Raw genomic sequence first — 26,379 nt, 5'->3', positions numbered from 1 at the left:
TGCTGCACGTGTACCACCCAACATGTGGTCTCCTGCTCTAACACAACACCGACTGAAGTGCTAATACATCCATCTGTTTACTGCAGATGTAACGACACAATCAGTAGAGCTGGGGAGCATGATTTTCTTCCAGCAGGTGGTTTTATAGCAGATCCAGGTACCGACTGTGCCTCATTTGCAGTGCCAGTGTGTGTTCATATATTACAGAGCTGCCACGATTAACTAAGGAGTACACACAAACACACACTCGCTGCTTAGGATCAAGCTGGATATGAATGCATTTATTTGTAAATCATTTCCGGGAACATTCAGACAAGAAATGTGATATTCATGAAAATCCAGTTAGTTTGGAAGAAAGCATTCATGTCCTACTCCTGAGTTTGTGTAAATGTGCATATAAGGAGACGCACTAATGTGAACCTCGATTGATCAGCTTCACGTTCTATAATTACTGCTATTTTATATACAGATTACGCTGTCAAGTTTAAAGCACTTATTTATGCATTACTGGAAGATATAGCACACGCTGCGATTAGGATGTGCTCTTTCACTGTTTAGTTGTCATTTTGTTGTTTGCAGCTCTCGGTGAGCTTTGTCTTTTATGGAGTTTTGTGGGTGGGGCTAAATGTAAATTGCTGTGAACATGGTTGGCAATTTACGGCTGATTGAGATTTAATAAAAAACATAAAAGTTGTTTGGATTACTTTTTGGGATTACTTTTATGTTTACGTGAGTAACTGTATTTTTACTTATTAATGGTTTTAGATGCTCTTCCTGATCCTGATGATTTGAGGCTAAAGCTTATGCTGAGCCTTAAAAAGAGGTACAGTAAGTTCAATGTCAGCCAGAGGGTGTGTGTGTGCGTGTTCAGCATCTTGCCTGGACTACAGCGTGGCCAGTTTGCTCTGAGCCACTCAGCTATCACACACACACACATGCACATACACACACACACACACACACACACACACACACATACACACACACACACACACAGGTGAGGGACATAAAAGCACAGCCATAGCCTCTACTGTTTATGAGAAATCATTGACTGTTTTGAAATATCTGCTTATATGCACTCGCTTGTTTTTTATGCACCATGAATTCTTCATTAATCATAAATCATGAATCAATGCAGATAAAAATAACCATTTCAATTCATTTCATCAGCTGGCAGTGTGTCCTGTAGAAAGACCCTCAGAGAGAAATGCGGCATGTTCCTGACCAGCACTGGCATAGCAATGGGCTCAGCTTTCCTCCCACAGTGTTCAATAATCCATCCTTCTCCGCTCTCATCCCTCTGAGCTAACATATAGCAGCCAGAATCTGATCAGCACACCAACACAGGCTCTGTAAATAACCACGCTGCAGCAGAAACATAGCACTGTTGGATCTACATCTTACTTCATTAGATCTGTTAAACTGGAGCCAGTTGATGAGAAGAGTGTTTTTGTATATTTATATTGTAAATACACCTAGAGGCATTTTCAGAGGTGAGTTAAGTGTGTAGTAGGAATTTAATGCTGAAATTGTACACATCAGTATTCAGACCTCAGACATAATTACAGACTTAAGCACTATTAAGAAGTTACATGAGAGTTACTCATGCAGGCAGAGTTTAGATAAAACAGAGGAATATCTTAGTATACACAGAAGAGGAGAGTTCACAGCACTAAAAGTTGCACAGGCATTATTGGATGATGAGAATTATTGTATGGTCCTGAAATGTGTTTGCATTTGCTGCTATTTACGGCATTGCTTTGCGTTCTCTACTTTCTTTTACCTTCAACCACTGCTTTGCACTATTCCTGTAATGTCTAACTCTTACATTGAAGTTGGGTTTTGTCAAAGCTGTGTGAACCAGATTTGGATTTTGCCTCACCTATAGGTCGCTTTAAATAAAATCACCTGCCAGGTGAATAAATGTAACTGTAGAACGTTGTATCAATTCAGTCGAGTGACAAGAGAAAAAGCCAAGAAAAGACAGAGCAAACCGATCATGAGTGACCGAGTCGCTGTGATTGCTATTCTACATTACTATTTATCTTTTCAGCACAGCCAACCTGCTACAACCTTACAGATTGAAAAGTCTCTTTTCTGTTGTTGTTCTGTGCTGTATACTCATCACAAAAAATAAATTGCCAACAAGGAAACAGTGCTGGGAGACACACTCCACTACAGCCTGCAAATAGAAAGGAAAGCTCAAAATCCACCCTTTTTTGGAAAGAAGCCATGGTGATTGCAGATGTTTACTTGTATTTATTCATATGGGCTTGAGGTTTTAATGGTCTTTTTTTCTTTAAATACATTTGGAGGGAAGAATGTTTAACCTTAAAATGCATGACAGTGACCTTGAAACTGAACATTGTGCTATACATCATGGCATCTTTGGAGAAAACAAACACAAACCTGAAATATTTAGTTTTCACAATAGACTTTTATGAATCAGAAGGGTTTGGCAAGGATGACAAAGTAACTCTTTATACCCTGAAGTCTTTTTTCCTCTTATAGTACAGCAAATTTTTTTTATTTATTAAAGAATGACATGTAATACTTTTAACCTGTTTATAGTTAGTTATAGTAAGTCAGTTCCTAATTTCGCCTATGTTATAACAGGGATGGGTAAGGGGTCATTATGGTAGATCGTAGGGATGGGTAAGAGATAGTTATGGTAGAGAGTAGGGATGGGTAAGGGGTACTTACTATAGAGAGTAGGGATGGGTAAAGGGTAGTTACAGTAAAGAGTAGGGATGGGTAAGAGATACTTACAGTAGAGAGTAGAAATGGGCAATGGAAAGTTATGGTACAGAGTAGGTATGGGTAAGGGGTAGTTACGGTAGACAGTAGGGATGGGTAAAGATTAGTTACAGTACAGAGTAGGGATGGGTAAAGAGTAGTTAAAGGACAGAGTAGGGATGGGTAAGGGGTAGTTACGGTAGATCATAGGTATGGGTAAGGGGTAGTTATGGTAGAGAGTAGGGTAAAACATTTACGGTAGATAGTAGGGATGGATAAGAGGTAGTTATGGTAGAGAGTAGGGATGGGAAATGGGAGGTTACGGTAGAGAGTAGAGATGGGTAAGAGGTAGTTACGGTACAGAGTAGGGATGGGTAAGGGGTAGTTACGGTAGATCATAGGGATGGGTATTTGGTAGTTACTGTTGAGAGTAGGGATGGGTAAGGGGTAGTTATGGTACAGAGTAGGGATGGGTAAAGTGTAGTTACGGTACAGAGTAGGGATGTGTAAGGAATGGTTATGGTAGATCATAGGGATGGGTATTTGGTAGTTATGGCAGAGAGTAGGGATGGGTATTTTGTAGTTATGGTAGAGAGTAGAGATGGGTAATGGGGAACTTATAGTAGATAGTAGGGATGGGTAAAGGATACTTACTGTTGAGAGTAGGGATGGGTAAAGGGTAGTTACAGTACAGAGTAGGGATGTGTAAGGGATAGTTATGGTAGATCATAGGGATAGGTATTTGCTAGTTATGGTAGAGAGGAGGGATGGGTATTTGGTAGTTATGGTACAAAGTAGGGATGGGTAAGGGGTACTTATAGTAGATAGTAGGGATGGGTAAAGGATACTTACTGTTGAGAGTAGGGATGGGTAAAGGGTAGTTACTGTTGAGAGTAGGGATGGGTAAAGGGTAGTTACGGTAGATCATAGGGATGGGTATTTGGTAGTTAAGGTAGAGAGGAGGGATGGGTATCTGGTAATTAAGGTAGATAGTAGGGATGGGTATTTGGTAGTTATGGTAGAGAGTAGAGATGGGTAAGGGGTAGTTACTGTTGAGAGTAGGGATGGGTAAGGGGTAGTTATCGAGAGTTAACACTGTTGAGAGAGTTAACACTGCAGCTCACAGAATGTTAAATATGTGTTTATATATCACAGTATCACAAATGTGTGTGTGTGTGTTTGTTCATTGACTGTGAGGTAGCCAAGCATTAAATGAGTATTTGTCCCTCAGTGAGTGTTGTTAAGCCACTAACACAGCGGAGGAGAGATCTCAGCAAGTGTGTGTGTGTGTGTGATCCAGGTGTGCGACATCATCTCTCGGAACTCTGCAGAAACAGGTGGGACAAAAATGTCTCATTAAATCTCCAGAGAAACACAAGACTGACACCCATGAGGTTCCTCCATCTCTACCTCTTTGTCTTTCTGACTTCTTTCTCCTCTCTCTTTTTTACCATACTCTTTCTCCAACTTTCTTTCTCTCTCTGCTCTTTACTTTTCTCTTTTTTTCTTATGTACAAAATTACCCCGTTTCCAAGGGAACATGCCATCATGGAGAGCATGGTTAGAAACACAGAAAGAGAGCAATGGAGAGAAGGACAGACACACACACACACACACACACACCTCAGACCTCTCTGCTTCACATCACACACTGCTATAATATGATTTTTACTGCTGCATTCATTCAGGTCTCCACAGCATTTGATTTGTTTTCATATTCTGGATGTGATAAATGTGTTTCGATGGGAACTTTAACGGTGTTATACTCTTGGCTCAGACCGTGTGTGTGTGCATGTGTGTGTGTCAGTAAAACTGGGTTATAGGCATTAGTGTGTGCTCAGTGTATGAGGTAACCAAGTTTACTTCAGCATGGGGTTTGATAAAGTGCAGTAGCAGGTGTGTTTGTGTGTATGTGTGTGTGTGTGTGTGTGTGTGTGTGTAGGACGGACAGCTGGGCGCTTTTAGACTTCATTAGGCGAGAAAGAGCAGGCGGGGTTCTGGAGCTCGTCACCTTTCTGCTCCTCTCTAACCAGCCTGAGGCGTCATGGCTCTCATCCAGGAGAACATTGGATTAAAGTTATCTGTCTCTCTCTCTGTCTCTCTCTCTCTGTCTGTCTCTTTCTTTCTTGCTCTATATGTTTGTCTCTCTTTCCCTCTCTCCTGCTGGCTCTGAGTGGAGGTGTGAAAGGGCCTCAGGCAGATCAGAGAACATGATCTCCACAAAGCGTCATCATTGTCCTAGTCTGCTCATGCGCGCACACACACACACACACACACACACACACACACACAGAGTTTAGTTTGATGTGATTTGGTGGGCTCTAAGATCTAAGATCTGCAAAAAGAAAGAAAGTAAGAAAGATGGAGGAAGTAAAAGTTGAAGAGTAAAGAGTAAAGAGATAAAATTCAGCACCACAGACAGCACCAGCTCTCCCATTATGACCAAACACCACGCACTGCACATGTCTGGAAAAACAGAGCAGGAGGATAATAAATACATGAATGCTAAAACTGCTTTAGGGAGAGGTGTAGAGGAGGGAGTATTTATTTTTGCATTCATATGTTTGGTTACACTCGTCCCCTAACAGAGAGCCATCAGTACAAATCACTCCTACAGTTCTTCTGACTGATCAGCCTGATCCTATAATAGAACATGTTTATCTTGATGGGTGTGGTCTCTTTCAGGAAGACTCCACCCCCATCCACAGAACACAAAGGCTCACTGAATGGTTTGCTGAGAATGAAAATGATGTAAATCTTATGCTCTGGCCTTCACACTCACCACATCCCAACCCACCTGAACATCATCAAACCACATGCAAAGTGAGGGAAGCTTTTGAGAAAACAGCATTCATCACTCCAGTACACTTCCAGAGATATGTGGACGAGGAGCAGTGGAGCTGTTCTGGTGGTTTTTTTGGTGGCCTAACACCTTACTACCACACTGTATGTTGATTTTTCCTTTAACTGTCACCCATCGAGCACAGCTTGCTATTATCAGCGTGCAATTGTTGCTTAGTAACCAATGAAAACTGTGTTGTCACTAAGAAAAAAACACCCAGGTAATGGAAGCAGCTCTAGCAGTGGCATCGTTCAGCTCATGCTCTTTTTAAGTTTTAATTTTGACATTCATGCAGTGTGGAAACGTGTGTCGTGAGGTATCATACTGATGAGATTTTCATCGTCACATCAAGAGATTACTGTGTAAGCCAGGCTTAACTCACCATACTAGCATGAAACTGGGATTTCCAACCTCTCGCTCCACCTGTTCGGACACTTGCTACATCTTTCTTTAAATGTTTGCAGCATATCGAACATAAAACAGGATTAAACATCCACAATTTCTGCCCTCCGTGTGTTGATGCTACATGCAGTGGCTCTCAGCTTTTTCTCTACCAGGTCTGTGGATGTTTCCAGAACATGATATAGACCCAGTAACATCTCTCTAACTGTCCAAGAAACAGCAGGCTTTTCCTTTCTCTCTCTCTGTCCCTGTCTGTCTCTCTCCAGGATTTTAGCACCTACGCTCAGATAAAGTGAGCATTCCTCTCTCTCTTCTCCATATCAATCCATTCTCTCGGTTTGGAGGAAAATACAGCAGTAAAACACACAGAATGTGTCTTCAGTCTGCCACTGGGTAATTTATTTCCTGTGTGTGCTGTGATGAAAATGCAAGAGGAGCTTTAGTGAAATGAGTGTCAGGGCTGCTGCTTTATTAAGCACTCAAGGTAAACGGCTACGCTGACTCTCCTGAAGCTCCATCACGCTTAAACACAGACAGGGACAGATATCATTAATGCCTCTTTATACAACCATCATAACACACAAAATGTTCCCCAAAGTTAAATGGAACTACAAACAGGTAAAAATATGACATTGTTCTTTAATAGAAAGAAATTGTTTGCAAATTGCTGGGTTTTTAGAGAAATAAAACACTTAGCAATTTGCTGTTATAGGCTATTATTTGGCTTTAATCACTTTTATATTATTTAAGAGAATTCACATGAACTTTTAATTGTGGCTGGTTATGGCTTGGTGAGATTCTGTTAAATTATTGATAGCACAAAGAATTATGCCGTATTACGCTTTTCTGAGAGTACTCTAAAGTGGCTGTTTTGTGTTTAATTTTTGCTGATATTAAATTTTCACTTTTTTGTTATAAGCACTTGCTAGAACTTGGTTAGAAAAGCTAAGTATTGTAATAGATGTAAATGAGTGCAAATGAAAAATAATATGCTTTTCAGGAATGATACTTTTTTCAGTTTTTCATTTATATTGTATATTCCAATATTCTAGGGGTACAAAAATATGAATATATTTAACATATTTAAAATATCAAGTCTTCTCACATACACTTATCATAGCTAATCACGATCATCAGATGTAACAAGAAATGCTTTCCTGCATCCCAGCTCTTAACACACACTTTTAAACAAATAACAGAAATTGCAACGGAAATATTCAGCTTTTAGCTTCCACTTGCTGCAAAATCTCTGTGGTTTCTGGTTATAAATCCAGTCTATTTTTTTTAGCTTGATTCATGACTCACTAAACCCTCAGCACTCACCACAGGACAACGACTTCTCTTTTCTCTTTTAGTCCCTTCAGATTTTTATTCTATGATGTATCTGTGTAATAACTCGCAATACTGTAAAAGTAGATGCTAATGCATTTACCTAAAGCAAAAGCAACCTCGTCTGGATTATTGTTTATTTTTTCATTTTTTCACTATTTTGTCATCATATGTTCTGATAAATGTAACAGTTTATTGAAATAACCACGAGTCCAACAAGTCCAGCAAACTGGAGCTAAATCTATGCTAGGTAAAGAGAAAATATGGAGTAGATAGTATTCTTTTTTTCTGTTGTTTTCAGGACCATTTTAGCAAATTATTACTGTGTAACTAGATTTAGATTAAATTCTTATGTGAACTGAACTGAAATGTTTGTGTACATTTTGTATTAGATTCTTTTATATGAGATACATGTAAAAAAAAATCATAGCAGTAAAATTGCAGTGGTGGTTTAATCAATGGTGTTCATAATCTGTTGTCAAGTCTTGTACATAAAAAAACATTTTTGAACATTAGCATAGTACAATATGTCAATGTAAACACACACTACAGTAATAATTCTGTGAACTGATGATTTGTCAGTGATTTACTGTACATCACATGACCTTTTTTATTAACAACACTCTACTGTGGCATAATAAGATCTATACTATTGATCAAACCTTGACCTGAAGATTAACCTTACTACACAATAATTTATAAGCAGGTCTGAGTTAAATCAGGACTGGAACTGAATTCTTGGAAAGCTAGATCTGCAGGAACAGGGCTGTGATCATTGCTCCACACCATCAGGACTCACTTGGCTACACTATTTACCATGGATCTGTTTTTTTTCCACATTTCCAGCAATGACAAGCCAATCAAACACATTCAGATAAGAGGGGAGGAGGTAATGCTGAATTTTTTGGGAAACATATTAGCCAGAAAGTCAAAGCTTGCTCAGTTACTCCTTTGCTTTGCCTTCCTGCCCATTCATGAATTATATGGTGGCTATAAAAGATTAAGCTTATGTTTCCTTTTGAAAGATCCAGATTTGCATGTTGACAGAGCTGTGCTTCAGTCTGTTCACAGTGAGCCAAATATTGGCTCTTACCACTGTGTTTCTGTCCTCCAATGACTGCAGATCAGTCTAATAGAACATTGAAATCTGTTCAGAAACCAAACTACATGATCAAATACCTGTTATCCAAACATATTTAATCCAAATACATTAGTCTGTCACAGTGTGGTGAGAAACAGACAACGAGAAACTGAGCAAGACACAGAATAACAGAGTCAACCCAACACTCTAATTAATTATTCATTACAGCCATCCATCCAGCTATCAAATCACCAAGCATTCACACCTGAAAATCACTGACTAATCACAGGTGATCCAATCATACCCAAAGACCAGTTACCCAACCACCACTCACACCAACGCCAGTCACCCAAACACCAGTTACCCAAACCCCAGTTACCCAAACACCAGTTACCCAAAGACTAGTGACCCAAACACCAGTTACCCAAACACTAGTCACCCAAACCCCAGTTACCCAAACCCCAGTTACCCAAACACTAGTCACCCAAACCCCAGTTACCCAAACACCAGTTACCCAAACCCCAGTTACCCAAACACTAGTGACCCAAACACCAGTTACCCAAACACTAGTCACCCAAACCCCAGTTACCCAAACACCAGTTACCCAAACCCCAGTTACCCAAACACTAGTGACCCAAACCCCAGTTACCCAAACACTAGTGACCCAAACACCAGTTACCCAAACACTAGTCACCCAAACCCCAGTTACCCAAACACTAGTCACCCAAACCCCAGTTACCCAAACACTAGTCACCCAAACCCCAGTTACCCAAACACTAGTCACCCAAACCCCAGTTACCCAAACACCAGTTACCCAAACACTAGTCACCCAAACCCCAGTTACCCAAACCCCAGTTACCCAAACACTAGTGACCCAAACCCCAGTTACCCAAACACTAGTCACCCAAACCCCAGTTACCCAAACACTAGTGACCCAAACCCCAGTTACCCAAACACTAGTCACCCAAACCCCAGTTACCCAAACACTAGTGACCCAAACACCAACCAACTGCCAAGTAAAGAAAATCCAACCCCCAGTCATCAAAATACCTGTAATCCAACAACCATTGGTAGTTACCTAGTGTTCAGTCAACCACACACTGCTTAAACACCAGTCCCCAAACCCCAACCATTCAGTATAATTACACAGATACAACAGAATGTTCTGTACAGTTAATTGTTTAATGTTTTGTCTTAGCAAATGTCAGATTTTCTCTGTTAGCAGTCACAGAACTTGGCACTGGTTCTAGATCTAATAAGTTTGATGCGCCTGATGGCAAACTGCCACTGTATCTTTAATTAAAGTCTGTAACTTCACATTGCTCCAGTATGGGCTAAGGTATATCACTGTAGACTGAAGTGTTTAAATTGGAAACACTGTAACGGATGTGCTCGTTATAGAGACAAATGGAGACAAACTCCATGACCTCTAACCCATGCAGTCATTTACATCAGCAGGAGGAGAGTTCATTACAGGACTGCCACAGGCATTATGGGCAGGGGAGGAGGGAATATATATATATATATATATATATATATATATATATATATATATATATATATATATATATAAGCATTCAACTCAGTGTCCAACCGGTCCAGCTGTTATAACAGCAGGGGTTTGATGACAATTATTTTTAAAATATGAGCCAAAAATTACCACCCCCCCCCAAAAAAAAAAACAAACAAAAAAAAACACACATTGTAAAATAATTCTTTAGTCGTGAGTTGAGATGGCAGTCTCAGAATGCATAATGTGACACGACCTACTGCCATTTTATACAACGGTTAGTTCCGGTCCACTAATTTGATTGACTGAGCATCGTTCCAGGAGTATATATCAAACTTATATTTCCTATAACCTCACTGGGACATTTCACTGTGTGTATCACTCCGCTTGTCTGTGTTCACCACGTAAAACATCCCATTCCTAGCTCGAAACCGCTACTACAGTAGTGTTAGTACAAGAATATAACATTTGGCTTAAAATATGAAAAATATAAAAGCTCATCAGATGAAGATAAAAAGGAAGAAGGGGTGCCAATTTCACCAGAAGCACCTTTAACAGGAATGCACAAATCAAAGTGAGCTAGCCATCCAGCTAGGTGACGTGATTTAAAGTGAGCGTGGCTTCTTCAGGATCTATTTCCTCTGGCTGAGCAAAAATAAAAAAGAACATTTGGCCATATTTTGTATGAAATGTCACTTACTCAATATTAATTTCTTGTTTATAGAACTGCAGGCTTGTGTCTGTGTTGAATCACGGCTGTGCCGATATTCAGTATAACTGCACTCTGGCTCCTGCAATATTACTTAAATAACCAAAGACAACAAACACCAAAGTTGTGTCAGTGTGAGGAACTTCAGAGTAAAATCTCAGCCTGTGAGCACTGCTAGGAAGCTCATCTAAAATCTACCAATAGGAGGAAAGCAAACTCACAGGACAGCTACACATATGGTAGGGGTGATGTCAAAAAGAAAATGAAACTTTCTAATGGACAGAAAGAATCTCCTGATTACCTCAACCTCACTGTGAAGAGTGTGTGTGTGTGTGGTTAATGTGAGCCTGTTTTCTGCACGAGCTGATTTCCGGATGATTGATGACGTAAACAGAACATAGTCATTTTCTTCAGCATATTATCTGACATGGAGAACAGACCTTATCACACAGTCTGTTAGAGAATTCAGCCCAGATTTTATTCTATTTATTATGAACCCTGAACACACACTCCATCTCAGAGTGAACCCTGAACACACACTCCGTCTCAGAGTGAACCCCAAACACACACTCCGTCTCAGAGTGAACCCCAAACACACACTCCGTCTCAGAGTGAACCCCGAACACGCAATCCGTCTCAGAGCGAACCCTGAACACACAATCCATCTCAGAGTGAACCCCAAACACACACTCCATTTCAGAGTGAACCCTGAACACCCACTGCATCAGAGCCAACCCTAAACACATACTGTCTCAGAGTGAACCCTGAACATGCGTTCCATCTCAGAGTGAACCCCAAACACACACTCCGTCTCAGAGTGAACCCTGAACATGCGTTCCATCTCAGAGTGAACCCCAAACACACACTCCGTCTCAGAGTGAACCCCGAACACACACTCCATCTCAGAGTGAACCCCAAACACACACTCCGTCTCAGAGTGAACCCCGAACACACACTCTGTCTCAGAATGAACCCCAAACACACACTCCGTCTCAGAGTGAACCCCAAACACACTCCATCTCAGAGTGAACCCCGAACACGCACTCCGTCTCAGAGTGAACCCCAAACACACACTCCGTCTCAGAGTGAACCCCGAACACAGACTCTGTCTCAGAGTGAACCCCGAACACGCACTCCATCTCAGAGTGAACCCTGAACACACAATCCATCTCAGAGTGAACCCCAAACACACACTCCGTCTCAGAGTGAACCCCGAACACACAATCCTTCACAGAGTGAACCCTGAACACGCAATCCTTCTCAGAGTGAACCCCAAACACACACTCCGTCTCAGAGTGAACCCTGAACACGCAATCCTTCTCAGAGTGAACCCTGAACACGCAATCCTTCTCAGAGTGAACCCCAAACACACACTCCGTCTCAGAGTGAACCCTGAACACGCAATCCTTCTCAGAGTGAACCCTGAACACGCAATCCTTCTCAGAGTGAACCCCGAACACGCAATCCTTCTCAGAGTGAACCCTGAACACGCAATCCTTCTCAGAGTGAACCCTGAACACGCAATCCTTCTCAGCGTGAACTCTGAACGCACACTCTGGCTGACAGTGAGCAGAGCAACAGCAGGGACTGAGCTGTTTTTCCCGAACCAGCAGAGACGCTGCATTTATTTCTCTCGACCCATGAAATCTTCAGCTGCCATCTGCTACATGTCAGAGTCCAGTCATGACTTCCTGTTTCAAATGAGCAAAGCCAGGGCAGGAAAAAAGTGCTATCCTGCTATTATAGACAGACATGTTGGTATATTTAATGCTGTGGACGAGTGCTGGCTTTATGTATTATTCTCATCAAAATAGAATAATTATATTTGACCTTTCCTTTCTTCTCAGTTCTACTGCAGTGGCAGCATTCATCTTCTATTAATTAGTATTTCTCATATTTTACTAATCTGGTCAGTGTTAGCTTAGTCTAGGTTCATTAATGAAAAACTCAATCCTTTTATTCTGTGAAAAATGAATATTTTTGCTACTTAAGATTAAGAGTCAGTATAAATGCACCTATTTCAAATAGACATGTGTATTATATAATTTCTTTTGTAACAAGACTTGTTTGAAAGCCATCAGCCTGATGTTTATTGTACTAAAACCCATCCTGAAAATACAAAACCTTTTCGACATGCTGGTTTATAATCCAAACAACATAACTATGAAACTACAAATGGATTTGCATTACTGATTTTTTAAACTAAGCCAAGAATCTCTATGACAAAATCAAGTCAAGTGGCTTTAGTGTCGTTTCAACCATAGTAGAGTACACAGTGAAAAGAAACAATGTCCCTCTTGTATAGACATAGCAGTTATTGAGGTAGCAGCAGGGTAGAGAGTATAGTATTGACAAAAAATATATATATATTTTTGTGAATATATATTAGCAGCAAAAATGTAGGTGGTCAATCCAGTATTTTGTTTTTAAATGTAAAGTAAGTCTGTATGCATAAATAATTCCTAAACAACATATTATAGTAATAGTAATTAGTAATATTAGATTTTATGGCACTGGCACCATCACAGACTTTTAACAGTTAATTTTCCATGTTTTACTTCCCTCTTAAATGGAAGACAAGATCGTGTAACATGGCTGGGTGTTGCGAAACAAATATGAGCTTTATTTTAACAAATCCAGATCATCAGGCTGAACTGTAGTCAACAGCCACAGTTGAAGAGGTATATGTGAGGCAGACAAAAAGACAGATGTAAATAATACAAAGCAGACATCGGAATAGGAGGCAGACAGAATACATGGCTCAGTAATGAACAAGGACAAAGAATGGCAAGACTTCGCAATGTGCGTGTTTGTGGCTTGTTTATATAGACCTCAAATGAGAGTCCTCAGTAAGCTACAGCTGACTAGTAGCACTGTGATTGTGAGCAGACTGGCTTGGAGCGGAAGTCAGTGCTCTAGAAGGAATTTCACCAGGCTCTGGATGTGACACATTGCTTGAAAAATAAACCATCAGCACTTCTCAAAGCCTTTCTCCTTCTCCAGTGTAAGAAAATTTGTGCACATCATAACAGACACACTGTAAAAAGACTTTTTTTCTTGTAGGGATAAATCATTTTATCACAAGTCAGTGGAGGAAGGTTGTTAATATTAACCTGTAGTGTTAGCATAGGTAAAAGGGGCTGGAATAATTCTCATTCTCATGTATTCGTTTCTATAGTAACAGCTTACTCACAGGGATTGTACAGTGGACGCTCCATATAAACAGATTAAAATGTGTGTAACTGGTAACATGGTGAAGTTTTCTGTAAGGAGACAGTTATGCAATATTTATGGAAGGAGTCTTCAGTGTTGGTGTTTTGTAAGAGAGGTAAAGCTGTAACTTTCGACATCTTCAGGACAGAGGAGTTTGTGCTTTATGGTTTCTGGTTAACGCAACAAGCTGCTTTTTTTGTCTCATTAATGTCAAGAGAGAGAAAAGAGAGATGTAGAGGCTGATGAGGGAATGACTGTTTATAGCTGCTATAACATAAGTAAGAACAGGAACTAACTTATTTCACTGATGTTCTGCAAGTATAGAGTGTTGTTCTTTAATAAATAAAAAATGTAAAATTGTAACAGAAGTTTCATATCTGTCCAGTCAACCGGTTCTGACACGGTTTTGTGTTAGCACTCCAATAGAAAAATAAAGAGAGAAAATAATACTGATTTAAATCACAGTATTACAGTGGACACACTTCCTCTCCCACTAACAGGGAAATAATAAAGTGAGATGGAGAAAACTGAGGCTAATTTCACACACCAGAGTACGAGCAATTACACTCCTTACCGTGAGGGACTAGTGTGTGTTAATAAGTGAGGTAGAGTGTGAGGATACACTAGGTGGTGCAGGAACATCTGCTGAATCTCACACACTCATTTTCAATGGAGATTTGAAAAAAAATGGAGATTTAAACACAAGAAAAAGCAGACTAAAAAATAACTCTTCATACTCTCTAGCAGTCATGTACACTCGATCACAAGAAGACTATTCTACCCACGGCAGACAAAAAGCGTGATGGAATCTTTAGATGTACATTACATGAAGAAAAAAATGAAACAAGACCTAACAAGAAAAACCTACACCTCTGTAGACATGCTGACCTTCTCTGAATGTCGCAGCTCTTCATACTGGCTTCATCACATAACACACTGCCTGCACACACACACACACACACACACTCCGCTGTTAGAGATGGGAGGATGCTGTGACATTTCAGATTAGAAAAGAAAAGAAAAGAAAGAGAGAACAGGAGAGAGGGATTGATGGAGTGGGACAAGCTATACAGCTACACACATACTAATTCCCCATGAGGCATGAAAGGAATTACAGAGCTATTATAAATTTGTCTGTATTAAGGATTTGCTTAAAGTAATGTATATGTCCACTTTAATAGGAACACTTCCACACTTGCTCATTCATGCAGTTATCCAACCAGCCAATCAGGTGGCAGGAGCACCATACATAATATCATGCAGATGCAGGTCAAGATCTTCAGTTAATGTTCACATCAAACATCAGAATGAAACAAAAGTCTGATCTCTGTGACTGTGGTATGGATGTTCGTGCCAGATGGGCTGGTTTGCGTATTTCATAAACTGCTGATCTCCTGGGATTTTCACACACAACAGCCTCTAGAGTTTACACAGAATGGTGCAGAAAACAGGAAAATAAGAAAGAAAAAAAAAAAAACACACTGAATGAGTGACAGTTCTGTGGGTGGAAACACCTTGTTGATAAGAGAGGTCAGAGGAAAATAGCCAGAAAGTCTATAGTAACTCAAATAATCACCCTTTAGAACTGTGGTGAGCTGAAAAGCATCTCAACATGCACAAAACATGTGACGTGGATGGGCTACAGTAACAGAAGTCCCCATCAGGTTCCACTCCTGTCAGCCAAGAACAGGAATCTGAGGCTACAGTGGGCACAGGCTCTCACAAACTGGACAGCTGAAGACTGGAAAAATACCAGGTGATTTTTTTCTAATCTTTAACTGTCCAGTTTCAGCTCACCACAGTTGTAAAAGTGATCATTTGAGTCACTATATCCTTTCTGGCAGTACGAACCAATTTGGCCATTTTCTTCTGACCTCTCTGATCAACAAGTCATTTCCACCCACAGAACTGTTGCTCATCCAGTGTTTTTTTTTTTTTTTTGCACCATTCTTTGTAAACTCTGTTGTGTACAGACTGTTGTGTGTGAAATCCAAACAAAGAAAAAAAAATATTGACCATCTATATAACAGACCTGCCATATGGACTGGCAAGTCATTCAGCAATTTCTTGCCAAATGTGGTTCACTTTATTCATTTTGTAGTCTTTTTATGAAGCTCCTTATACTGATACATGCACAATAAACCTGTGAGCATCTATCTTCAACTTAATATCACATGATTATATTTTTAATCATTTTTAAGCAGCAACAAAAAAGAAAAACAACTTTGGTTTTATTAAAAGACATTAAGCAGCCGGTGTGCAACTTGCCATTGTTTAGAATTTACAACGTTTTTAGCTTTCAATTACTAAAATGGGAAACAGCCTTACAGTCCCATTCAGAACTTGGAAGAGGAGAGAGAAAGGAAGAGAATGGCAGCATCCCTGACGAAAGAGAGCATGAGAAATGGAGAAAGTGAAAGTGCCAAATTCCCCATGACCCTGTGCAATAGCTCTATATTTTGGGCCAGGATGAAGGACTATGATGCATTGCACTGAGGGCTTGATTCCAATCTATTGTCTCATTACAGTGCAACCCAAAAGGCTCTATTGATCATAACTGCAGTGGGAAGACTATCATCTCAAACCAATATGCTGGGCATTATATCAGGAGCTGATTCCCTATCCTGCAATCCAATTGTGTGACCAAGCCTCAAAATAGAAGCAAGAAAAAAAAAAAGCAAGAGAGCCGAACTGAACGCGAGTCTATTCTCAGCCTGATTCTCTGCATTTTCTATTAAAGATCTGCACTGTGGAGGGTCTGGAACATAACATACTCTCTGAGAGGAACGTGAGATCTTGTATGTGCATATTTGGCATATTTGGTGACATATGGGCCCTGATAGCAAGCTGTAGAAGAGACAGATAGTGAGAAAAAAAAGTGTAAAGCATGCATCACAGTCTAATACCACCCTGCAGTGTGAACCTTCTGCTCATTATAGAGCAGTCTGACAGCAGCAGCGTCTCTCTCTCTGGCCCCTGATGCTCTGCCCACACACTATTTTACTCCACTAATTCACTCCCAGTTTACACTGAGTGAGTTAGATTAGCCAGAATGACAGAAGTGTACAGCGTCATGGTTATATTCAGCATCTTCCAAACCAAATCGGGCCAAATCAAAACCCTGAAGCGTTAATAAACACTGACTTGTCAACAATCAGTTTAAACACACAGCTATCCTGCTCTAGTGTTCCTGCTTAATCCTTTATGTGAATTATTGGCTCTGGTTTGACAACATGGTCATTAAACTACAATGGAAATTTGTAGGGATGCATCAATAACAGTATTTTTATTGGGTATCAGACAGATATCTTGCTCAAACATACAACTCAGCATGAGGACTTCATTGCTAACAGCAAACACTGCAGGCTATGTGAAAAAAAAAAATGTCCACAACAGCTCTTACCCAGTATAATGTTCATGATGATCAGCCACTATCATTATCAACAAGGGGTTCCAGCGCAATGAAAACAAAAATGTACTTTACTTACAGCTGTACAGAAGCACTTTTCCAAAGTGAAACAAACCTGATGCAAGGTAACTAATGTAGCTAGCTAATGCACTTCATTTAAAATCAACCCACTAATGTTATAAAGAATGGGTCTGGTAGTGTAAGTGAAGGAAAATACATGTTTGCACTTTTCATGGTCGTTATTTAAATGAGGGGAATATAAACAGAGCTAAATAAAATGTTCCTTGGTCTCCCTGATTGATTAATAATGTAATAAGAATGTTACACAATTTGCTATCAGTGTCAGTACTGATATCAATGAGTACTCATACGCTGTCTGAAAAAAAAATTTACAGATGCATCAAAGTAGAAAAGATGGATTGTTTGACTTGCTGCAGAGTTTTTTCCTCACTGTAACATTTATCAGTGGACCAGCTTTCATCCACCATCTTTGAAGTATTTGGATCTGGTAGGTTGGATCACAGCTATTAGGAACGTTTTACTCAAACCATGCCTATGTGTGTTAAACCTCATGCTTTGGCACATCACAGTGACACTGGAAATAATCGGAAACTTAATCACACACATACATTGATACATACATAATATATAAAACAAGATCATGTGTTTATGACCTGTTTTATTGTCATTGAATTCAGCAGTGAGAAATCCATGCATATGCGTAATACTTCTAGATGACTACAGTACCTTGACACTGAAATGAGGTTCCATGGTGATAAAGGCTCTCTACAACTTACACTCTCACACACCAAAACACACATATGCTGATACATACACAATAAACCTGTCAGTATGTATCTAAAGTAAGATCATGTGATTATGACCTGTTTTACTGTCCTATTCAGAAGTGAGAGATCCATGCATATGCGTAATATACCATCACACTTCTGGATCACTACAGTACCTTGAAATGAGGTTCCATGGTTTCACTGTGAGGTTCCATACAGTCTCACTGCAATTTACTCAAACACACACACAGATATACACATAGTAAGCCTGTCAGCATGTATCTAAAGTAAGATCATGTGATTATGACCTGTTTTAATGTCGTATTCAGAAGTGATAAATCCATATGTATGCACGTTGCACCATCACGCTTCAGCACCATTACAGTGACCTGACTCTGACATGAGGGTTCATGGTGATATAATCTTCCTGATCATGTTTCAAGTTTCAAGGCCTCAGTGTAGGGATCAAGGGTTTAGTTAACTCATTGTCTGGGTAATGATTCGCTCACTCTATGCAAAGTCATTTCTACCAGCTCAGTAAGACTGACTCCATAAAATGATGTGTCATGAATGAAGTTCCTTATCACTTGAATTTGGTCTACTAGGTATAAAAAGACACAGGATACATGATAATTTTGATAATCAGGGAGTAAACTGGGGGAGTTTGGGGAGCAGAAGGTTTTACTATATCTTTGATTAGAAGATAATTAGAACAAATTTAGATAAAAAACCTGAAAAAAACTAATGTCTATTATTTAACGAAGCCCTTACTATAGAAACAGAAATACTGAAAAACAACATCTCCATGATAATGACAATGAGAATGGTGCTGTTTCCACATTGTCGGGATTCATTAAACAAGTAGAGATTCAGCACCTCCTAAATCCTAGCTTTAACCTCTGGATCATTCTTTCATCTTCAGTAAGCACTTTATCCTGGTGAGGGTCATGGTGCATCCGGAGCGGATCCCAGGAACACTGAGCACGTGGTGAGAACACACCCTGGAGGGGATACCAGTCTACCACAGGGGTTCTACAAGCTGAACCACTAGCAGTGATGGATTCTGCATTCTGATTGGTCAGAAGGTGTTGATTATCGGTTCTATAGTAACAGCTCATTCACAGGGACTTGTACGGTGGATGCTCCGCATGAACGGATTTAAAAAAAAATGTGTGTAATCTTTGATATGGTGACGTTTTTTTTAAAATAAGGAGATGTTTATTTAATATTTTTGGAAGGAGTCTCCAGTGTCAGTGCTTTGTAACAGTCAGCGGTAAAGCTGTAACTGTAAGTTTTCCGACATCTTCAGGACAGAGGAGAGACTGGTGAGGGAATGACTGTTTATAGCTGCTATAACGTAAGTGAGAACGGAAACTAACTAACTTGTTTCGTAGACATAGCAAAACAATAAATTATCATTCTTGGCAAATTGCAGTGTATAAGAGGGGACGTACTGTTATAAAAACAACTTCATTATAAAATCAACTTCATGGTGGTAACAGTAACTTTGCTTCATCACACCACCTCTCTAACAGTTTGACACAGAGTGACATGTGAAGCTGAAGTTAGCGTGAGTGTGAGGTGCAGAGTCTGAGTGCTGCTGGATCTCCCACAGCAATATCTCCCTGAATCATTCTCAATCTAATCCGACCAGCACGGATCATATGCTAAATCTTCATCTCTGTGTGCTAGACATATTAATATTTGCAGCGTATTTGGCATGTATTTGTGTCTCTGCGAGAGACTTTGTCATACACACACGCACACACGCACACACGCACACACATGCATGCACGGTCTGCATAAAGAAGCCATGTCTCTAAGGGGAAACGTGTATCGTATTAAATCATGAGCTGCTTTAAACATATCGTCGGGACATTGTGGATTATATCGTCTCAGAAGGAGAGAGTTCACGCCGTTACAACACATCCGTCCATCAGACTGAGGATTATAAAATCAATTCCCTTTTTATTTGCAACACAAAGGAGCTTTACAGAAATCAGGATGTAGATTTAGATCCCTAATGAGCAAGGAAAAAGTCCCTGAAGAAATCTTGTCTCAAACAGGAACACATCCTCCATATAGACGATAAATCTTTACACTAGACAGACAGGTAGAGAACAAAAGAAACAGTAGTAAGTGTGATGAAAGGGTATGGAATGTTTGTTCATATAGTTAATAACAGTGTAAACCAAGAACGAGATGAACGAGTGGAAAACAGTGTTCAGATGTCACACAGTTTGTCATCCCTGGGTGTGATTTTCTCCTCAGAGAACACCAATTTACACCCATCCTACCCTCACCACTGATCTCTCTCCACACACTCTACAATTTTAGAGATGGAATGTGCTAAACTGCATCAGGATTGGCCCAATCACATCATTCCACATCCAGCCAGACTGCTATTGAATCAAATTTGGAGCCATTTCTTTAAACACTGGCTGTAATTTGGACTGATTCACTGCAAGGCCTGTGATTTACACCTCTAAGATCATCGATCTGTTAAAAGCAGCCAACGCTTTCTCATGAAAAGAAGAAAAAAGGAGGGAAATTCCTGTCACAACATCCAAAAACAGTATTAATAATAAATATATATCAAGTTTATTAATATCAATAATATAAAACTAATTACAAATTAAATCAAAACTATAATATAAATATTGTCAATAATAATAATAATAATAATAATAATAATAAAAGCTTGAGCAGATATTGAATAAAAAATCTATAAATATATTAATCAAATACAAAATATTAAAATATACCTATAATTATAATAAATACATTAAATAAGATTTATATTTTTAAATAATACCTAGATCAAAAACACTGTGATCTGTAACTGTGTGCTTTGGAACACAAACACACTCACACACTCACACACTCACAAAGGTATATTCATAATTCACTGTATATATAAACACTTAGTTACACCTGTATACCAGTACCTCAGAGTGCACACACACACACACACACACACACACACACAGTGTCACAAATATATATTCATAATTCACTGTATACAATATATGCATACAATATACTGTATACCTATACTTCTGAGTACACACACACGCACAAACACACACACTCACAAAGGTATATTCATAATTCAGTGTATATATACACACAGTTACACCTGTATACCTATACCTCAGAGTGCACACACACACACACACACACACACACAGATATATTCATAATTCACTGTATACAATATACACACACACAGTTACAAATGTATACATATACCTCAGAGTGTACACACACACACACACACACACACACACACACACACACACAGAAAGTAAAATAAATATACTTGTAGCTTACTACATGTACAGAGATTTACAATTATTCCTCACTGCACACACACACACACACACACACACGCACCCACACACACAGGCAAAAATGTATACTCCCAGCTCACTGTACAGACACAGATCTACACTCACACCTGTGTATATGCACACGCACGCACACACACACACACACACACACACACACACACATGCAGTGAGTGTACCTGGTCTTGGTGCTGCACTGTCTTCGCCTGAGCGTTCGATTCCTTCACCGTAGTCATAACGAGCTCCAGTCACACTGATCAACAGTGCAGTGAACGACAACACACTGACAGCAGCAATCTCTCTAACACACACTCACACACACACACTCACACACACACACACTGAGAGAGAGTGAAAGAGAAGGAGACAGCAGGAGGACACACACACATGCACACACAGGGACTGCATCCAAATCCGAGAGAGAGGACTGACGCTCACTGAATCAGAGACAGAGAGAGTAAGTGTGTGTGTGTGTGAGAGAGCAAGAGAGAGAGAGAGAGAGAGAGAGAGAGAGAGAGAGTGTATGAGAGAGACAGAGACAGAGAATGTGTGTATGTGTGTATGAAAGAGAGAAAGAGAGAGAAGGAGAGAGAGAGAGACACAGAGAGACAGAATATGTGTGTATATGAGAGTGACAGAGACAGATAATATGTTTATGTGTGTATGAGAGAGAGAGAGAAAGAGAGAGAGAGTATGTGTATGTATGAGAGAGACAGAGACACAGAATGTGTGTATGTGTGTATGAAAGAGAGAGAGAGAGAGAGAGAATATTTGTGTATATGAGAGTGACAGAGACAGATAATATGTTTATGTGTGTATTAGAGAGAGAGAGAGAGAGAGAGATGAGTGATTCTGTTGTGGATGTAAAAAGTTTACACACCCCTGTTTCAATTGCATTATTTTTGTGACATCCAAAATGAAACTAATATCAATTGTGCCAGTTCTTTTTCCACCTTTAATGTGAGACAGCAACTAACAGCATCCAAGTTAAAAACATAAGTGTGCACAAACTAATACTTTGTTAAAACACCTTTTGCTTGTAATACAGCGCTGTCTTTTTGGGTAAAAGTGCAATTTTATTCCACTCTTCCTTGCAAAAGTGCTCCAGATCTCTCAGATTGTGAGATCTTCTGTGCACAGCCCTCAGCAAGTCATTCCATAGGTTTTCAATTGGATTTAAATCTATCCATAGGATAGAGCTATCCATGATTCCCTCTAGCTTGACCCATGCTGCCACCACCACGCTTCATCCTGGGTATAGTGTTTTTCATCCTGGGTATAGTGATAAGCTGTTTTTTTTTTTTTTTTTTTTTTTGGTACCAAACATATCTTTTAGAATTATGGCCAAAGAGTTCGCCCTTGGTCTCATCAGACCAGAAACATTTTGCGACATGGTTTGGGGTGACTTAGATGGGTTTGGAGGTTTTTTGTGAGAAAGGGCTTCCATCTAGCCACGCTACCCCATAGCCCAGGCATGTGAAGGACATGAGAGATTGTTGTCACATGCAGAAAGTAATCAGTACTTTAAAAAGTAATGGTGCCTTATAACAGGAGGAGGAGTTAGTGTGTGGTATCCACATTACTGGAAAATTTAGTGCACGCTGCACTTAGGTGGCAATCTCTCACCGTTTAGTTGTCATTTTGTCATTTTCAGCTCTCTGTGAGCTTTGCCTTTTATGGAGTTTTGTGGGCGTGGCTAATTGTAACTCAGATGCATCATGAACATGCTTGGTAATGAACAGATACAGTATATATGTGAGTACAAAGCACATCAGCAAAACTTCTGTAAATCTGGCAGGAATTTCCAGTTCAGTTTGGCCACAAAAACATTTACATACAACTTTACTACAATATTGCTAAATGAAGTCCAGTGTACAGTACATAGACACTGATGCTGATGATGTAATGGACTTTGAGAAAGGGGCGTAGCCAGGTAAAATGAATTACGAATAACCAGTGCAGCCCAGAGCAGTATGGAATATAAATACAGTAAAAATCCTGCAGCTGTTTGTGATTCACTGCTGATTGAATGTAAACACGCCCCGGTGTAATTACTGCACTTTCCATCACACAGTAAAATGACTGCAGATAAGTAAAACAGCGGAGAGCAGGATAACGTGTCTAACACTACACGGTGCTGGAATAGGCATCGGAAATGAAATGACTGAGAAATGATATATTTGCTGGTAATTTCTTTGTGGCTGTTGGAGCGAGAGGTGTTTCAGATAAAGTAGAGCATAATTAATTCCAGGAGCACGTTTAATTAGGCCGCTGAACAGTTCAAGGATGATTTGCTTTTTCTTCCAACCTGAAATGTAATGTGTTACTTTAGTAATAAGCAGACAAAATGTTAATTAATACTCAGTTAGTCTAAGAAACTGCCTCACCTCTACGTGGTGCTGATTAATTAAAGCAAAAGCAGGATTTAAAAAAAAAAAGATATTTTTTGGAAATCATGTTAAGCACATTATAACAGATCAGGCTTTCAGGGATGTTTTTTTGATACAATTCTCCAGATTTACAGTTCTCATTTCTCAGGTTGGAGGAGTGAATTCTCCTGGTTAATGAGCAGGCAGAAGGGACGAACATGGAGTGCTGAAGGGGGCACGGAGGGCTGAAGTGGCCACAAGCACAAATCTGACAGCCTGTCCATCAGCGTTACGGACAGAAAGGTCACACACTTAGAGCGTTTACACACCCTGACTCAGCGGGGTTATTAATATATACCAAGCGATTATCAGAAGAAAAGTGTGAAAGAGCTGAGGATGAAATAAAAGCACAATCAAAGGTGTTCCTACACATACACACACAGACACACACACAATATAAAGTAATATGTACAAGAAAAATACAGAAATGAAAGGTGTGCGCACATAAGCATATGGTATCTACATTGCTCTATTACATAATGTCTGTACATTTACATGCAAAATTAGAATGAAGGTATTTTAAAGGGGTGTGGCTAGGCCATCTGCTGTGATATCCAATCAGATCAGCTCCCCTCATTTCCTTTATAAACAGCATCCAACCATTCTTTTTAAAGCCTAGTGTCCAATCAGATCAGCTCCTCCATTCCCTTTAAAACCTGGATGTCCAATCAGATCAGCTCCTAGCGTTCCCTTTTTAAACCCGGGTGTCCAATCAGATAAGCTCATCTCATTCCCTTTATAAACAGCATCCAATCAAATCAGCTCCTTCATTCTCTTTAAAACCTGAGTGTCCAATCAAATCAGCTCCTTCATTCTCTTTAAAACCTGAGTGTCCAATCAAATCAGCTCCTTCATTCTCTTTAAAACCCGAGTGTCCAATCAGATCAGCTCCTTCATTCCCTTTATAAACAGCATCCAATCAGATCAGCTCCTCTCATTCCCTTTTGTTGTTTGTTCTCATTTAATAAAGATAAAATAAATTAATCAGAGTTTATTTTTTGTGTGCTGATATTAAAATCTGGTAACAAACAGTTCATAAGAAATTAACAATGATAACATTTGTTAATGCTGTACTTTAAGATGGGAAAATCTAGTTTCAGTTCCAGGTGTGCACTTGGAGAGGCTGCTGGCAAGCAGAAACAGGAAAAAAAAACATCATGGAAAAAACCTGCAGTGGCATTTGGAACATCACATCTGTTTGTTTTACTTCACATCAGAGCAGAAGCTTCCATTCACCACACCACACACTGACTCATGTTCAACCAGGAAATTACAGATGTTCGGCACAAAAACAGAGCTGAAAGAGTCGGGATGCTATGATGCTGAAGAATTGATGGGCTACTGTATGTAAGGTCACATCATGTCACAGAAAAACCACAAAAACTCCTCTGTCCTGGAGACATGGGAAAACTGACACTGGAGACTCCTTCCATAAACGTCAATAAACATCTCCTTACAGAAAACTTTTTTACTTGGAGCGTCCATCATACCTGTGTCCCTGTGAATGAGCTGTTACTATAGAAACGACAACGTATTAGATCGAGTGCTTTAATATAAACCAGTGATTTGCAGCTGCACTACTGTCAGAAAATTACTCAACACCTTCTGACCAATCAGAGTGCAGTGGTGTTAGACGGTCCTGGCTGACGGTGGTGTATATACACACGTTGTGTGGAAGGTTACGGATGAAGTGGGAGATAGAGACAAGCAGATGAATGGAGGTCGGTGTTCCCTAATCTAATTATCCCACTTCCCTGAGCTAAAGCTGATCTCTGCAGCACACATTTCTTCTCCATAAACAGCAAGTACATGATGTGCTCTCAGAACACGTGTAGAAATGAACCGTGAACGTGAAGAGCCGTGATTACAGAAAAAAAAAAAAAATCCCGGTTAAAGATTAGAGAACTGTTCTGAATGTCAGTTTTACTTTGAGACTTTTGTGATTTTTTTTTTCAATAAGATCAAGCCTTTAGATAGACTTATAACACTTAAATGAATTATAGTACAGAAACATCAGACAGGAATATTTTCAGAGTATATGATAATATGAAGGTGAGTCAAATGAAAAAAACCTTAAAAGTGTGACATAAATTAGAACTGAACCAAAGTTTTTTCTAGAGGAATCGTTGACTTGTTAAGGCAAACTGAATGAAATGGAGACTATGTAAAAAAACTACAAATTTGTGACATCTATTTACAATAAACGATGCAAAATTAAAAAAATAAGGTTGTCACAGGTTTGAACAGTCCTCGTATAACTAATCTAAATGATGCCAAATGCCAAATTTCCAACCTGCAGACCAAATGTAGCCAAATTCTCCTTTTGTGTGGAATTTAGTAACCTGGATCGTTGGAGCGGTTCATACTGCAGATTATCAGTACGTGTCCAGTCCTGACCTCTGTGGCTTCTGTGGTGAGGCTGAAAGCGAGTGAGTTTGTTGCAGTAAACTCCAGACAGAGTGTGAAGGTGTTTAGCGAGCAGCTTGTGATTAATCTCCCCAGTTGCACAGTCTCCTGTGAGCTCATATTTCAGGGAAACTGATGGCCTGTTCTCCGACACCTGTGAGCTGCCAGCACTCAC

At 39.7% G+C, this 26,379-nt stretch overlaps 1 protein-coding gene across 4 annotated transcripts in view; it reads right to left on the bottom strand.

Moving 5' to 3' along the window:
- Nucleotides 1-26,379, bottom strand: part of LOC113547554 (dipeptidyl aminopeptidase-like protein 6) — a 190,613-nt gene that overhangs the window by 57,913 nt on the left and 106,321 nt on the right. Inside the window, exon 1 of one of the 4 annotated variants that reach the window (XM_026947940.3) lies at nucleotides 21,549-21,927. The exons of the other annotated variants lie outside the window; for them this stretch is intronic. Coding sequence (XP_026803741.3) covers nucleotides 21,549-21,605 — 57 coding nt within the window. The 5' untranslated portion in view covers nucleotides 21,606-21,927. Of the gene's footprint in view, nucleotides 1-21,548; nucleotides 21,928-26,379 lie in introns of those variants that run through there. 4 annotated transcript variants of the gene reach the window in all.

The sequence above is a fragment of the Pangasianodon hypophthalmus genome, chromosome 1 (assembly GCF_027358585.1).
Source record: "Pangasianodon hypophthalmus isolate fPanHyp1 chromosome 1, fPanHyp1.pri, whole genome shotgun sequence".
Taxonomy (NCBI): Eukaryota; Metazoa; Chordata; class Actinopteri; order Siluriformes; family Pangasiidae; genus Pangasianodon; species Pangasianodon hypophthalmus.
This window is presented reverse-complemented; position numbering and strand designations above follow the sequence as displayed.